This window comes from Mesitornis unicolor, unplaced genomic scaffold, assembly GCF_000695765.1.
Source record: "Mesitornis unicolor isolate BGI_N332 unplaced genomic scaffold, ASM69576v1 scaffold8485, whole genome shotgun sequence".
Lineage (NCBI taxonomy): Eukaryota > Metazoa > Chordata > Aves > Mesitornithiformes > Mesitornithidae > Mesitornis > Mesitornis unicolor.
In genome coordinates this window covers 4,608-19,118 of record NW_010183581.1, presented here as the reverse complement: position 1 = coordinate 19,118, position 14,511 = coordinate 4,608, and the positions used below count along the sequence as shown (strand labels likewise).

The 14,511-nt window shown below is 50.9% G+C and overlaps 1 protein-coding gene across 1 annotated transcript in view; it reads right to left on the bottom strand.

The window, feature by feature from the left end:
• Positions 1-14,511, bottom strand: part of LOC104540392 (protein phosphatase 1 regulatory subunit 12B-like) — a gene marked incomplete at both ends in the record, with an annotated part of 33,572 nt that overhangs the window by 15,894 nt on the left and 3,167 nt on the right. Inside the window, 5 exons of the mRNA XM_010184197.1 lie at positions 5,158-5,343; positions 5,850-6,035; positions 11,401-11,526; positions 13,614-13,696; positions 14,387-14,511. The exon at positions 14,387-14,511 is cut by the window's right edge and continues 1 nt beyond it. Of these exons, the coding sequence (XP_010182499.1) occupies positions 5,158-5,343; positions 5,850-6,035; positions 11,401-11,526; positions 13,614-13,696; positions 14,387-14,511 (706 nt within the window). The remainder of the gene's footprint in view (positions 1-5,157; positions 5,344-5,849; positions 6,036-11,400; positions 11,527-13,613; positions 13,697-14,386) is intronic.

Below are 14,511 nucleotides of genomic sequence, written 5' to 3'. Positions count from 1 at the left end.
GAAAGAGGAAGGACAAATTGAAGTCCTAATTTTTAGGAAAACAAGCCAGATTTCCAATTCAGAAGTGTCCTTTTAAACCAGTTGCACAACTGAGAACACAGATTTGTGTTCTGCCTTTCACAAGCTCTGGGGTAAAGCTCGTCCTGCCCCATGCGATGGCAAACCATGGGCTGGGGCTGCACGGTGGCCTTGGTCTGTCACGGGAACCAAAGCTGTCACCTCCTATGGAAGCTCCAGCGGGACTCAGACCACCCCCAGCACCAGATGTCCCGCGGCACAACCCCCACTGCAGCTCCACATGGTCTCTGCAGACCCCCCATGCAGAGGGGACACAGCTCTGAGCAGCCTCCAGGGAGCTGTGTGACCCCGGGAACCCCACCGAGACGTGGGCACGGAGCCCTGCGCTGAACCTGCCCGGACGAGGGCGCAGATGAACCCTGCAGAGGTTTTGGTGGCACTAGAGGCCGCTGTCACCCTGGGCGAACGTGGGTGATGATCCAGCAATGGGCTGCAACCAACAGGACCCCAAGTCCCCACCACCTGCGTGCACCGAGCAGGAACCAAAAGGACGTTGTTTTCACCAGGAGGAACGGGGCTTACGTGAGATGCTGTGGGCACAGAGTCCATGTGCTTGTGATTCACTGATAGCAGAGCCTGCGCTGCTTTGAGTTCAGCTGGACAACAGCATTTGCAACGAGAGACAATTTGACAGCAGCAGGAGATCACTGAAACGGCCCAACACAGCGTGCACCAGCGGCTGCAAAATTCCCGTGAAAAAGGGGAAGAAATGACCTGGCAAAAATATCAACTGTGGAGGAGGGCGCATGTCCAGCCTGACAGCACCCGAACCGCAGGGCTGCAGCCGTGGGAGAGGGGCTGAGCGCGCAGATGGGCACACACACACACACACACACATACACACACACACAGACATACACATACACACACATACACACACGCGCGTGCACACACACATACACACACACACATACACACAGACATACACACACACACACACACACACACAGACAGACACACACATACACAGACATACACACACACATACACACACAGACACACACACACACACACACACACAGACAGACACACACATACACAGACATACACACACACATACACACACAGACACACACACACACACACACACACAGACAGACACACACATACACAGACATACACACACACATACACACACAGACACACACACACACACACACACACAGACAGACACACACATACACAGACATACACACACACATACACACACACATACACACACAGACAGACATACACACACATACACAGACATACACACACACATACACACACACACACACACATACACACACACATACACACACAGACACACACACACACGCGCAGACATACACACACACACATACACACACACATACACACACAGACACACACACACACGTGCAGACATACACACACACACATACACACACGGACACACATACACACACACGTGCACACACACACACACATATACACACACACGTGCACACACACACACATGTATACAGACATGTGCACACAGACACCCACATACAGACACATACACACGCACATACACACACACGCGCACACCGACACACTCATAGAAATGGACACACATGCGCGCACACATACACGCACACACACATGCACACACACACACACAGACATACACACACACACACACACACACACACACATACACACCCCCCTGGCTGTGCCACAGCACCGATGCCTACAGCTGGTCCCAGCAGCCAGAGCTCTGTGTTCCCCCAAACCGAGCGCTCCTCTCCCTCCCTTTGCAAAGCCCTGAGGCACCATTCACACCATTTCCAGCGCTGGAAGTGACCAGTTTAACCAGCAAACAAGCAGCAGGTAAAACCCCGCACTGAAACACCACGGCGGGACAGGGTAAGGCCTGGTGGCCACCAGCGGACCCAAACCAGCCCCCAGAGCACTTGGCTCCTCGCTCCTTCCAGACCCAGCAGTCCCTTCTGCGTTAACCTTTAGGCTTCACACGGATAATTTAAGGGCACAAGTGAGGAGATGTCCCTGGGATCTAATATTAGCTGATAAGCTTGTTTGTGTTTTTGTTGCTAAGAGAAAGCCGAGGCTTTGGAAACACTGAAGCAAACCAAATGCTACCGCAACAGCTGCCGGTGGGAACTGAAATCCATACAGCGCTTCCCTGACAACTGCTTGCCATTTTCGGGTTTTATCTTATTTTACTGGAATTGGTCTCCTTCCAAAAGGAGCTTTCCCCATTTAGGTGACCTCTCCTGTTCCTCTAGGCCTGTGTTTCCCAGTTCAAAACGTGCAGGCAGCTCCCGGTCGCTGTATCCTGCCGTTAAAACACATGTTCATAAACAAGGTTTCCATCAGTGCTGTGCTTTTTTCCTATCAGCAGTTTCAAATCACCAATTAAAGGTGGGAGGAAAGTTCTGGTGTTTCTCTTTGCATTAACATAATTCACAGGGGATGGTTCTCTACTAAAAATGCAGGAGACTTCAACAGATCTCCTACGTTATTTATAGAAACCGATCTGGCAATGCATGTCAATGTGGTAATATTAATAGGTGCTCTGCTGGGCATTTCCAAGGGCTATCGCAGTCAGGTTCCCCGTCTGCAGACGGTGCCAAAAGTCTGGTGGGTTTTGCGAGCCCACTTCTCCGGGGAAGAATTTAAAGCCCCTGCAACTCGATGTGGGGCTTGCCAAAATAAAGATACCGCTGTGAAACGGTCTGAAGTGTGAAGGGAAAGCACAACGGCCGCTCTGTCCACTTGTGCACAGCCTCACCGTGCACCGCCAGCGTCTCCTGGCAGCTCCTCTCAGTTCAGCCGAGCGACACCGAGCCAAGCGGCGCCCAGCAAAGCGATGGGGAGCGCACAGAGGCACCCCCAGTATTAAACGTGAGCGTTCTGACAAAGCTACGCTGCAGCAGCCGTTTCCCACCGCAGCCTGCACAGAGACGACGAACGCGGCTCATCCCCGACGCCTGCGACGCCGTCAGAGCACTCCCTGCGCTAGCTCTGGAAAAGAAAAAGGGAAAAAAGCCCAAAGAGCAATAAAGTGTGACTGTTTTCCAAACGGCACAGGTCGCCTTCTCCCTTGGATCTGCTGAAGCAAAGGGAAGGCGGGGGCAGGCGCTGTTCCCCTCCATGGAGAGGTCCCGTCCCTGGCTGCAGAGCCCCGGCGCTGCTGAGCTCTGCCACCTTTCTCTTTGGGAGCCCGTAATTCCCATTCTTGCTTTCCACATCCTCTGGCTTCAGGCCACTTCAAATATGGCAGAGCTCTCTCTCTGCTCAGGAAGGTCTGTGTTTTAAGCAGTTGCTGTTTTAGTTTGGAAGACTCTCATTACTGAAAGCACTCCAGGAACTGGTTGTGAGTTAGGGATGCACAGCTCACTGCTGCGTTTTGGTTCACAGAATCACAGAATCGCTCGGTTGGAAAAGCCCTCTGAGATCATCACGTCCAACCGCTCCTGTCTACCCCCTAAACCATATCCTTAAGTACCTCGTCTACCCGCTCTTTAAACACATCCAGGGATGGTGACTCCACCACCTCCCTGGGCAGCCTGTGCCAGCTTCTGACGACCCTCTCAGTAAAGAACTTCCTCCTTATCTCTGACCTGAACCTCCCTTGGCACAGCTTGGTGCCGTTTCCCCTTGTTCTATCCCCATCACCTGGGAGAAGAGACCAGCACCCACCTCTCTACAACCTCCCTTGAGGCAGTTGGAGGTGGTGCTGAGGTCTCCCCTCAGCCTTCTCTTCTCCAGGCTGAACAAGCCCAGTTCCCTCAGCCGCTCCTCATGAGGCTTGTTCTCCAGAGCCCTCACCATCCTTGTGGCTCTTCTCTGAACACACTCCAAACAGTTATTACCGTTTGCTTTCACTGATGCCATCAGAAGAGAGATTTTGCACCATCAGAAGAGAGATTTTGCAAAAGTTAATCTGTTTTCAGGAATAACTACAGATCATTTGATGTTCTGTACTTAAGTGCACAATTTACATCTCCTTTGAAAAGAGCACTGGCTACTCCAGGTTTGTATTTCCCCAGCCTTAAAATAACACCACATGAGAAGAGAGGGACACCAGCAACTACAGTCAGAGCAATTCAAAATACCACCGCTGCTGGGACAGCCTTGGCTGCACTTGGCAGACTTCTCCTGTGCTAAGTCTTCATTTGTGGTCAATTAAAAGCAACGCACACTGCTGGGGTGCAGGCCATCCCCTGCATCCCACATTTCATGCTCCAGGAACGTTTGTTTCCCCCCATAAGCTACAGAGGGAATCCAGCAGCAAAGATGTCTCCATTGGGGCATACGTAAACCAGGCAGGACCAGAGAAATGGATTTTATCTGAACGTGTCTCAGTCCAGCGCTCTTTTTCAGATGGGATTGGTGTTACAGACGCTACTGCAAACAGCGATGGGCTGTCTGCCTCACACCACAGGGACTGAGATCAGCAGCTGAGACGACTACTGGAAAGTCAAACAGAAAATGATGGAACTCAATTTACCCCACAATACAGCAATGACTCAGTTCACAACTCTAAGACGGAGCCAGGGCAGCACCCCGTAACTACACAGCACCCTGTAACAACACAGCACCCCATAACTACACAGCACCCTGTAACTACACAGCACCCCATAACTACACAGCACCCTGTAACTACACAGCACCCCGTAACTACACAGCACCCCATAACTACACAGCACCCCGTAACTACACAGCACCCTGTAACTACACAGCACCCCATAACTCTACACAGCACCCTGTAACTACGCAGCACCCCATAACTACACAGCACCCTGTAACTGTACACAGCACCCCATAACTACACAGCACTCTGTAACTCTACACAGCACTCTGTAACTACACAGCACCCTGTAACTACACAGCACCCCGTAACTCTTCACAGCACCCTGTAACTACACAGCACCCCATAACTACACAGCACCCCATAACTACACAGCACCCTGTAACTGTACACAGCACCCTGTAACTACGCAGCACCCTGTAAATCTACACAGCACCCTGTAACCCGTTCGTACGCCCCCGTCGTCACCACCACGTGAGACCTAAGAGGAGGAGGACCCGCGCCCCCTGCTCACTGACCTTCTGCGCTCCCTGGCTTCCTCAGCTGAGCAGTCCTTTCCTGCGGTTGAGGCGGCACCGGCATTGGCAATACCGTTAGCAGAGCCGAGTACAGCACGATTTGTGATTACACCTAGGGGGGTGCTAGCAGAGATGCCCTCTGTATTTTTCTCTACGGCAGAATCAGTTTGGTGCCTGAAAGGGGCTCTGAAATAGAGGAGACATAATGGGAAGCAAAGCAAAGTGAACCCAACTGCTGAGAGACATCAGCATCGACAGCTCCTTCTCCTGGCTCTAGACTCGGCTTTTTGTAGAGAACAGCACACAATTAAAATGAATTTGGAAAAACTTGTAGAAGAACAAGCAGGAAGAATTCACGGTCTTCACATCCCTGTTTGTAGCAAAAACGATTAGGAGATGTACCTGATGGGTAAGCAGAAGGAATGGACTCAAGAGCTCGCACGCTGAACGCCCAAAGCAGCCTGAGCAACACCTCGAGTCTGACAGGGTGGCAGAGGGCACCACCGACCACTGCGGCGAGTGAAGAGCTACGGCCACACAGGGGCTGTGGCTGCCTGCTGGTCACACGCGCTCCTGAACCCGTCCAACCGCGCCGGGGTTTCCGATCAGCGCTCCCCGCGTGGGAGCACATTTCCAATCCGCTCCAGAAGCCAGAACTTCCAACCCAAAAGCTGATGTTCTGCAGCTGTTACCTGGTATATTGGTGGGCTGAGGCAGCAGTGTTCGCACCGAGAGGTGTGGGGCAGGAAGAGACAGGTTGCCACGGGGCGCCCAGCGAGGCGGATGAGCCAAAGGCAGTGGGCGAGGTAGCCAGAGATGTATTGCGACTGGCTGCAATGTAGGGGCTGCTGAGGTCACTACTTCTACCAAATGAAGCACTGTAAAACATCACAAAATCACGTCCTTCAGAGCACAGTCAATACTGAACACAACAGCACCGCAGCTGGGCTGGCGGCTGGGAAGGGAACAGGGGTCGCAGCTCAGCAGGATGGAGGAGATCAGAGCCCACCGGGGCGGCTGCAGCGCCGGCAGCACCCTCGGAGCTAAGCCCAGCGAGAGAACAAGGGCGTGGAGGGGAATCGGTGGAGATCAGGGAAGGAAAAACCCGACCGTGGCGCACACAGAGCACCCCTGAGCACCGGGAGAGGTGGAAACAACGAGCAAGGATGAGGGTGCTTGAAGCAGCGGAGGAGAGAGGGATGGAGGCAGGGTCCCCAAGGATGCCTGGGATCTCCAGCTTTAAGAACAGGTTTTCAGCGGCTTAAAGCTTTGGCAAAGATGATCAGTTCAAGCTTTAATTTTCTTTAAGGCATGACTGGCACAAATGTTGTATTTCCAGAAAACAGCGAGCAAAACAGTCCAAAAATACTCGAGAATGAGCAAGGGGAAAGATGTATTTTGTCTTAAAACCATTATTGCTGGAAAGTTGTAAGCGTTTAAGTGCTTATACTTCAGAGAAAAGACAGGAGGAAAGGAGAAGGGCTCTCAGATGAGGATGGACCCTTTTGTTTTTTCAGAGAAAATCCATTCTAAATGGGAGAAGTTGTACACCTCTAAAACCAGACTCCATGGATTCTGGCAAAACCTCCCTATTTTCTGTGCCAGTGCCCCGCACGCAGGTTGCTCGCTGCAGGCACAGTGCAAAAGAGCACGCATGGATCATCCAGGACCCTGCCACGCCTTCCCAGCAACTGGTGTTGCTGGTTACTACTGGTCAGACTGGGCTGTGTGCAGGATCAAAGGCCAGGGAGGTGCGAGGCTGCCTCTCCTAATGACTCCCATGGCAGCGCATACGGAGCACGGAGAAATCTGGTTGAACCAGGGATAAAAGCTGGAAAAGCAGCCTGGGACAAAGAGCTGCAGCTCATGGGAACGCCAGGGACAAGGCACTGGAAATGCAAGTCAACACCAGCGCAAGAGTTGGAGCTGCCCGAGGCCAAAATAAAACCTGAAAGGGGCAGGACAAGAGCCAAGGACAGGAGGATCCGGTCCAACCCACTTAGGCACCCCATTTACACATTAGTTTTACAAGCCAAGGCCCCCAGCCAGCCCGGACCAGCAGCTGGTCCCTGGGCAGCCAAAGGAGGGACCGGGGCCTCCTGGAGGCCTTCATGGGCAGGAACCTCACATCTGGGCTCTGCAGTTGGTGGCTGCTTGCCATATCCAGGTCCCAAAGGCACAAAAGCAAGTTACTGTCACCAGGTAGTGACTCTAAACAAAGCTTCCTCTGGAGAGCAGGGGCAGCAGGACAAGACGTCCTGTTGGAAGCCAGGGTCTTCCCTTGGCTCTCTGCACCAGGGAAAAGCCCTGGAGATGGGTTGGGGGTAGGACAAGGGCAGGGGGCTCAGCCTGGCTGGTGTGGGCGTGCAGAGCAAGCGGCTGTGGAGTGGCAGCAATGGGTGTACAGAGAAGGTGATGGATGTGGAGCCAAGGAACAGGAGGAGCCGCAGGGGAAAAGGTGGTGGCAGCCCTGGGGGAAGCAGGGTTGATGTGGCAACATCCCAGGAGAGCCCAAGGTTGGGGCACGAAGGGCGGCTGCAAAAAGAGAAGGAGCTGGTGAGGTAGGGAGGACGCGGGGGGAACGTCAAGCAAGACCTGACGAGGGCTGTCTGCCAGAAGGACGGTAATGGGTGAAAAGGGGAGACTGGGAAGGAAGCAGCAGCAGGCCCCTGGGATGGGAAGGAGGAGGAAGAGTGGAGGAGCAGAGCATGGGGATGGTGTTGTGCCAGCTCCCACATGCAGGCACCCCAGGTTGAAGTGTGGTGCTGGGGCACTGCGCATCCCTGCTCACAAGGAGGGAGTCGCGGCATCGCCAGCTCTACAGGAACCCACCTCCCCGTCCCATCATTGCATGGGTGGCATTGCCAAGCCTGTGGAGGGCTCATTTATTCACATCAAACGCGAACAGGGACAGGAAATTGCAAGAAAAAGGTTAGCTGGGGAGTCTTGTTAATTAGCGGTGTTCATCTGAATCTGCAGAAAGCTGAGTTATGAATTTATGCTAAAGAATTCAACATGAGAAATGAAAAAGGCACTAATACACTGCTACTCCTGCTCTAACATCATCACCACAACCTGACCATCAGGGAATGAGCAATGACATGGGAAGTAACCTTTCAAACAGGGAATACCTCTGAAAACAGCTAAAGCAAATCGAATTCAAAACCTTAAAAAGCTTCCACATACGCTAATAAAAAAGGGTTCCAAAAACCACGTAACTTCTGTTTGAACACACTGCCATGGGCTATTGCAGGGATCCAATCAGGACTTGCTATGGAAACTGGCCACAATTCCTATTAGGAACAATGGTTAAATATAACCCCTGGCTCCTAAATTCAGGATTGCTGGCAGCGAGGGCAGTGTGGGAGATGAAGACTGCCCCTAAGTTATCCTAAACTTCACAACTTGTCCTCTAAAACCTGGCAGGATCAGAACCTGGGCCGCATGCACTGCTGGGCTGAGTCGCTGTGATGTTTTCATGTGGCCAAAACCAGCAAGGAGGTGTATCTGCAAATGTGTAAAAAGAAGGAGAAACGAACTGTGTGAAGAAGTGATTTAATCCTGGTGTGCGCGATCCCTTCCTGTGAGGCGCACAGGACGCAGAATCAACTCAATGCCCTTTTTCCCCCAAACCCTTTAGCACGCAGGCGATGTGACCAGGCTGCCTGAAGGCCAACATGCACTAAAATGGAGAAAGGGGTTGTGTGAATTTTTGGGCCAGTGGTGCACCCACAGAGAAAGCAGAATGGATGACGGTCACTACCACTGCAGAGAGCGCTTTAACACTCGCCAAAACCGGAGCTGAAGAACATTTGCAACATTGCTGCAAGTTACTGTGTCCCCTTTTAGAAGAAAAGCCATTTTCAACATCTTAGGATGACTTTTTGCTGTTGGTTACTCTTTGTTGGGGTCATACAAAGCAGTTACAGAACACAACGAGGTATCTGTATGGAGATGAGTTAACTGTGAAGGTAAAGGGGAAACCAGAATCACAGAATGGCTCGGTTGGAAAAGCCCTCTGAGATCATCACGTCCAACTGCTCCTGTCTACCCCCTAAACCATATCCTTAAGTACCTCGTCTACCCGCTCTTTAAACACATCCAGGGATGGTGACTCCACCACCTCCCTGGGCAGCCTGGTCCAGCTTCTGACGACCCTCTCAGGAAAGAACTTCCTCCTTATCTCTAACCTGAACCTCCCTTGGCACAGCTTGGTGCCGTTTCCCCTTGTTCTATCCCCCATCACCTGGGAGAAGAGCCCAGCACCCACCTCTCTCCAAGCTCCCTTGAGGCAGTTGGAGGTGGTGATGAGGTCTCCCCTCAGCCTTCTCTTCTCCAGGCTAAACAAGCCCAGTTCCCTCAGCCGCTCCTCATCAGGCTTGTTCTCCAGAGCCCTCAATGCACAATCCTCTCACTAACACCGAGTACGTCCTGTGCTGTTCACTTGAACCCCTCCTCTCTCAGAACAAGCTTTGTCTTCTGGAGTTGTGCTCAGTTTTGTGAATACTTGGAAATGCCAAAGAGCCCAACCTTGAACAGGGAACTGGGTTCCCTTCCTCACCTTAGAGCCTGAGGTGCAAGGCTGGAGAAATCAGAGGGTCAATATGATGATATTTCATTTCTCTGTGCTCTTTTATAGGAAACCATACGGGATAGAGGTCAAATTGATCATGATTTTACTGTTTGCACATACAGTGCAAAACCCCTGATCCCTTTTTAAAAGTACACTTTAGCCCTACCTGGCAAAGCTGTAACACTGCTACGAAAGGCCAGAATTGAGCCTTTGTGACTAGAAATCGGTGTTACAGAAATACCACCGCCAGCCAAAGCCTCCTTAACCACGGAAATCCGGGCCCACAGTGTGACTGTAATGCTAAAGCTGGTTCGGGATTAGCTGAGACGAGCAGCCAACGTTTGGAACATTTCAACGCTCAGCCCCGTTGGTGACGCCAATGCAGGGGCTGGCTCTGCACCAGGGAACAGCGAGGCCCGCCAGCAGCAAGAGGGAACGGTTTCACAGCATAATGGGCTGCGGGTTGTCGGGCTGGCGTTAGGGAGGGACACACCATGGAGGCTGGGCTGTCATCGTGTCCCTGGACAGACGTGAAGCCGCTGGCAGGGGTCAGCGGATCAGGAGGCTCCTGCTCCAAGCGGCCGTTTCACCTTTTGTGGCAATGGGTCTGCGTGTGCTCAGCAATTGGACAGACGCAGCCTCGAGCACAGCTTACCTCCACCAGCATAAACCACAAAATATCCACCTCTCCAACAAGCAGTTGTTCCATCTTCAGGACAGTTATTTAGTTCAGGGTTTAGAATTTGGTGAAATAACCTAAAACCTTGAAATGTTTCTGCCTGTTTCGTTAAGCACAGATGAAATGGCTCTGCAGTGTGAGGTGTATGCATGTGTGGTTTTGATGGTTTCCAGTATGAGCTAAAACAAAGGGGGGAGATGGCACTGCACTGGCACAAAGGGCTGATCCTCCCTCTCACAACCGAGACGCCCACTCAGTAAAGTTTGATTTGCCTTAACAGAGCAGGGCATTCACTCCCCTCACCGAGACACAGCCATTACCTGTACTTGAAGGAAACTGAGCCTCTGCCTTCCAAAGGGGTAAAAGGTGCTGCCAACTAAAGTTGTTACGCACAGGGCTGCTTTCCTGATTCTGCCTGGCTAATTTACCAGCGATCAGCAGCTACAATTTCACATCCCCTGTGCAGAAACTGCTGCCTTACTGCCACAGGAAAGCGGCTGGAGACATTGGTCTCACTGCTTACAAGTGCTGTAAGCCATGCACAAGAACACTGCCACTTTTCTGGTAATGATGCCATAAACATGGACTAATATAAACCAAGATCAGAGATAAGCTACAACTTACCTGTCAATAGCTATCTGAACAACGCTTTCAGACTGTAATTACTTCAGTCTCATTTTATGATCAATTTTTGTTTTATTGTCTAACCATAACGCTAGCATAAAACTGAGAAAACACTTTGCACTTGAATTATGTGACCAAGAGCATTTAAATTCAGTTCAGCAATATACAAATCAACAGAAATGATGGCCTTGAAAAACACTACTGAGCGTGACAAATGTCAGCAAACTGTTATTTTTCTCTCTTGCTCTCAGCAGAAGAGGGTCCCAAGGCCAGTTATGCTGATGCAGGAAGCAGCAAGCAGATTTGGGAGGGATGTGAAAGGTAGAAGTGACTGCTGGGTATCCAGGCAAGGCAGAACCGGACGTACCTTTTCAAGTAGGTGGACACGTAGGTAGTGGGTGCACCAGAATGGGGAGCTTCGTTTCCCTTCGATTCATCCCTCCACGGCTGCCGGGTGTACGAGCCGCTGCGCACCAGGTTCACGGCCGATTCTCTAACGCAGGGGAGAGCACAAGGTTTGCTTAGAAACACGCCTGGAGTCTGCAAACACTGACAGTTCCACAAAGCAAATCCTTCCCTGACACCCAGGTGCATCGCTGTGCACAAGTGACACGACTCACAACTGCCAGCTCACTGGTGTCACTTAAACACCACCAGAGGATGCCAGGTTTTGCATAAAGAGGAACAAGAGTCAGAAAACTCTCAACTGAGATTTAGATTCTCCATAAAAGTAATTTAACATAGTAAATAATACCATCTGATATTCTCTCTGCTGTCTTGTATCAAACAGCTTTGCTTAAGTGGGCACAGATTGCAACTGCAGGGGAAGTTTTTATTCTCTGAGGTATCCAGGCAATGACAGCAAAGCAGCTCCTTTGCTATACTTAGAGCAGAAAACAACAAACAAAATACTTGGCAATATCTTAAACTGCTTGACAGTTTATCAGTAAGTGACCAGTAGTCCTACTGATCACAGTTATCTGAACCAGGGCTCCTTCACCCAATCCACACTCTGGCACTACGTCCTATTCTTTCTGGTCTTGGGCAGGACCTCGAGCTTGTGGCACAACACAAACACATTCACCTGTCAGCCTGCAATTAATTCTCATTTTCCAATTGCCTTGTCCGTGCCCTTTCAGCCACCTGTGGGTTCCATGAAGTGAAACTCAGCTGTTTTGAAATGAAAGACGATTGAGAAAAACCTGTATTACACAATACATCCGAGCACCATCTGCTGCACCAAGCAAAGGCCGCTCCACAGCAGCAGCTGGATGTGCCACTCAACGCCAGCCACTGCCAAAACCGCTGAAGCTTATCAGTCATTGAGACACAAATGATCTGCTGAGCTCCAGATCCCAGTGACCGCTGAGATCCAGCAGGAAAAGATCAGCAACGACTCTCGGACTGTGCTGAAACTCTCGGGTGCTCATGGGCTGGGATTTCCTCACAACAATTACAGCTCACGACTTCTCCACATGTGCCTTTCTACCACAGTTGTGGAAGTGGCGGGCAATGAGGCCAAGCTCAAATTTCACTCCTTCTAGCAAAAACTGTGAAGAAACTGTTTGTAGATTAACTCAGAACCACAGAATATGAGGAGTTGGAAGGGACCTGGAAAGCTCCCCCCCGTGCAACCCCCCCAGAGCAGGATCACCAGAGCAGTCACAGGAACACGTCAGGGGTTTGGGTGTCTCCAGACAAGGAGACTCCACAACCTCTCTGGGCAGCCTGGGCCATGCTCTGCCACCCTCACACTCACAAACTTTGTCCTCATGTTCAGCTTGAACCTCCTGTGCTCCAGCTTGGGACCATTGCCCCTTGTCCTGGCATTGGACATCCCAGAGCAGAGCCTGGCTCCTTCCTCCTGACACTGCCCTTTCCAAACTGATAAACGACATATTCATCCCATTTATACTGTGGCTCTGTCCAGGGGCAACTACACACATTCACCATAAAAACAACCCCTGCAATGGAAACAGTTCCACACACAAGAGCTGTTGTGAATTCCCACATACTTGGGACTGCTGAGAAAACACATGAAACGTGAATACAGAAAAAAGGTATTTCTCCAACTGTCACCAGGACTGCAGCCGAGCAGTAGGTTCACTCTCACCTGTTTTCCTTTTCTTCTATATCGCTCGCACTGCTGAGTCTTCTGGGGGCTATTGTGGCGAGATAGCTCTTGTTGTCCTTATCCTGGTGAAGCAAAAGTAGTATTTCAACTGCACATTCAGTGACAAATTCCTGTTCAGATTTCTTCAATTAAGAAAGCGTTCTCCTAAGGGCAACTTGTTTCAGGCATTTTCTTGGGCAACACAGCATAAAAGCATTTGTTCTGAAGATGATTTACTGAAGAGCATGCTGGTGAATAAAAGCAGCTCCTGGAATTAGAACTTATAAATCAGGGAATTATAGAATAGTTTGGGTTGGAAGGGACCTTTAAAGGTCAAATTTCCCCCTCTGCAACAAGCAGAGACATCCTCAACTCGATCAGGTTGCTCAGAGCTGCATCCAACCCAGAAAAAAGGTATTTCTCCAACTGTCACCAGGACTGCAGCCGAGCAGTAGGTTCACTCTCACCTGTTTTCCTTTTCTTCTATATCGCTCGCACTGCTGAGTCTTCTGGGGGCTATTGTGGCGAGATAGCTCTTGTTGTCCTTATCCTGGTGAAGCAAAAGTAGTATTTCAACTGCACATTCAGTGACAAATTCCTGTTCAGATTTCTTCAATTAAGAAAGCGTTCTCCTAAGGGCAACTCGTTTCAGGCATTTTCTTGGGCAACACAGCATAAAAGCATTTGTTCTGAAGATGATTTACTGAAGAGCATGCTGGTGAATAAAAGCAGCTCCTGGAATTAGAACTTATAAATCAGGGAATTATAGAATAGTTTGGGTTGGAAGGGACCTTTAAAGGTCAAATTTCCCCCTCTGCAACAAGCAGAGACATCCTCAACTCGATCAGGTTGCTCAGAGCTGCATCCAACCTGACCTTGAATGTTTCCAGGGATGGGGCATCGAGGCACGGGCAGCCAAGTTACAGCTACTGAAAATGTGGGATGGGATTCACAAATAGAGCTGATGGATACAGGAGGAATCCACACAGATGACAGTGAAGGAGAATTTCCACTGCGGGTATGTGCAGAGGAACGGGCCCTGTCAGAGCAGCAGCCCTTGCTCACTGGCAGCCCCCTCCAAACGGAGCAGGGATGAGGGCAGGGCTGCAAGAACAACTTTCCTCTCTGAAAAGAGACCCACACTTGTTATCGATAACCTAAAGTGAAAGGGAGTCTTAAACCTGTGAGGTCAAGTCTGCTCAACTGCCCTGCACTGAAACGTCTTTGCTGAAAGCCCAACCTTGTCCTTGTTGTCCAACAACGCGGAGATCCGAGGGCTGGACGAGGAGCGATAGATTGACGAGGTCTTGTCTCTCTGCGCCTCGCGCGTGGCCGCGACCTCGCTCAGCGTGTTGTGGCTGGCCC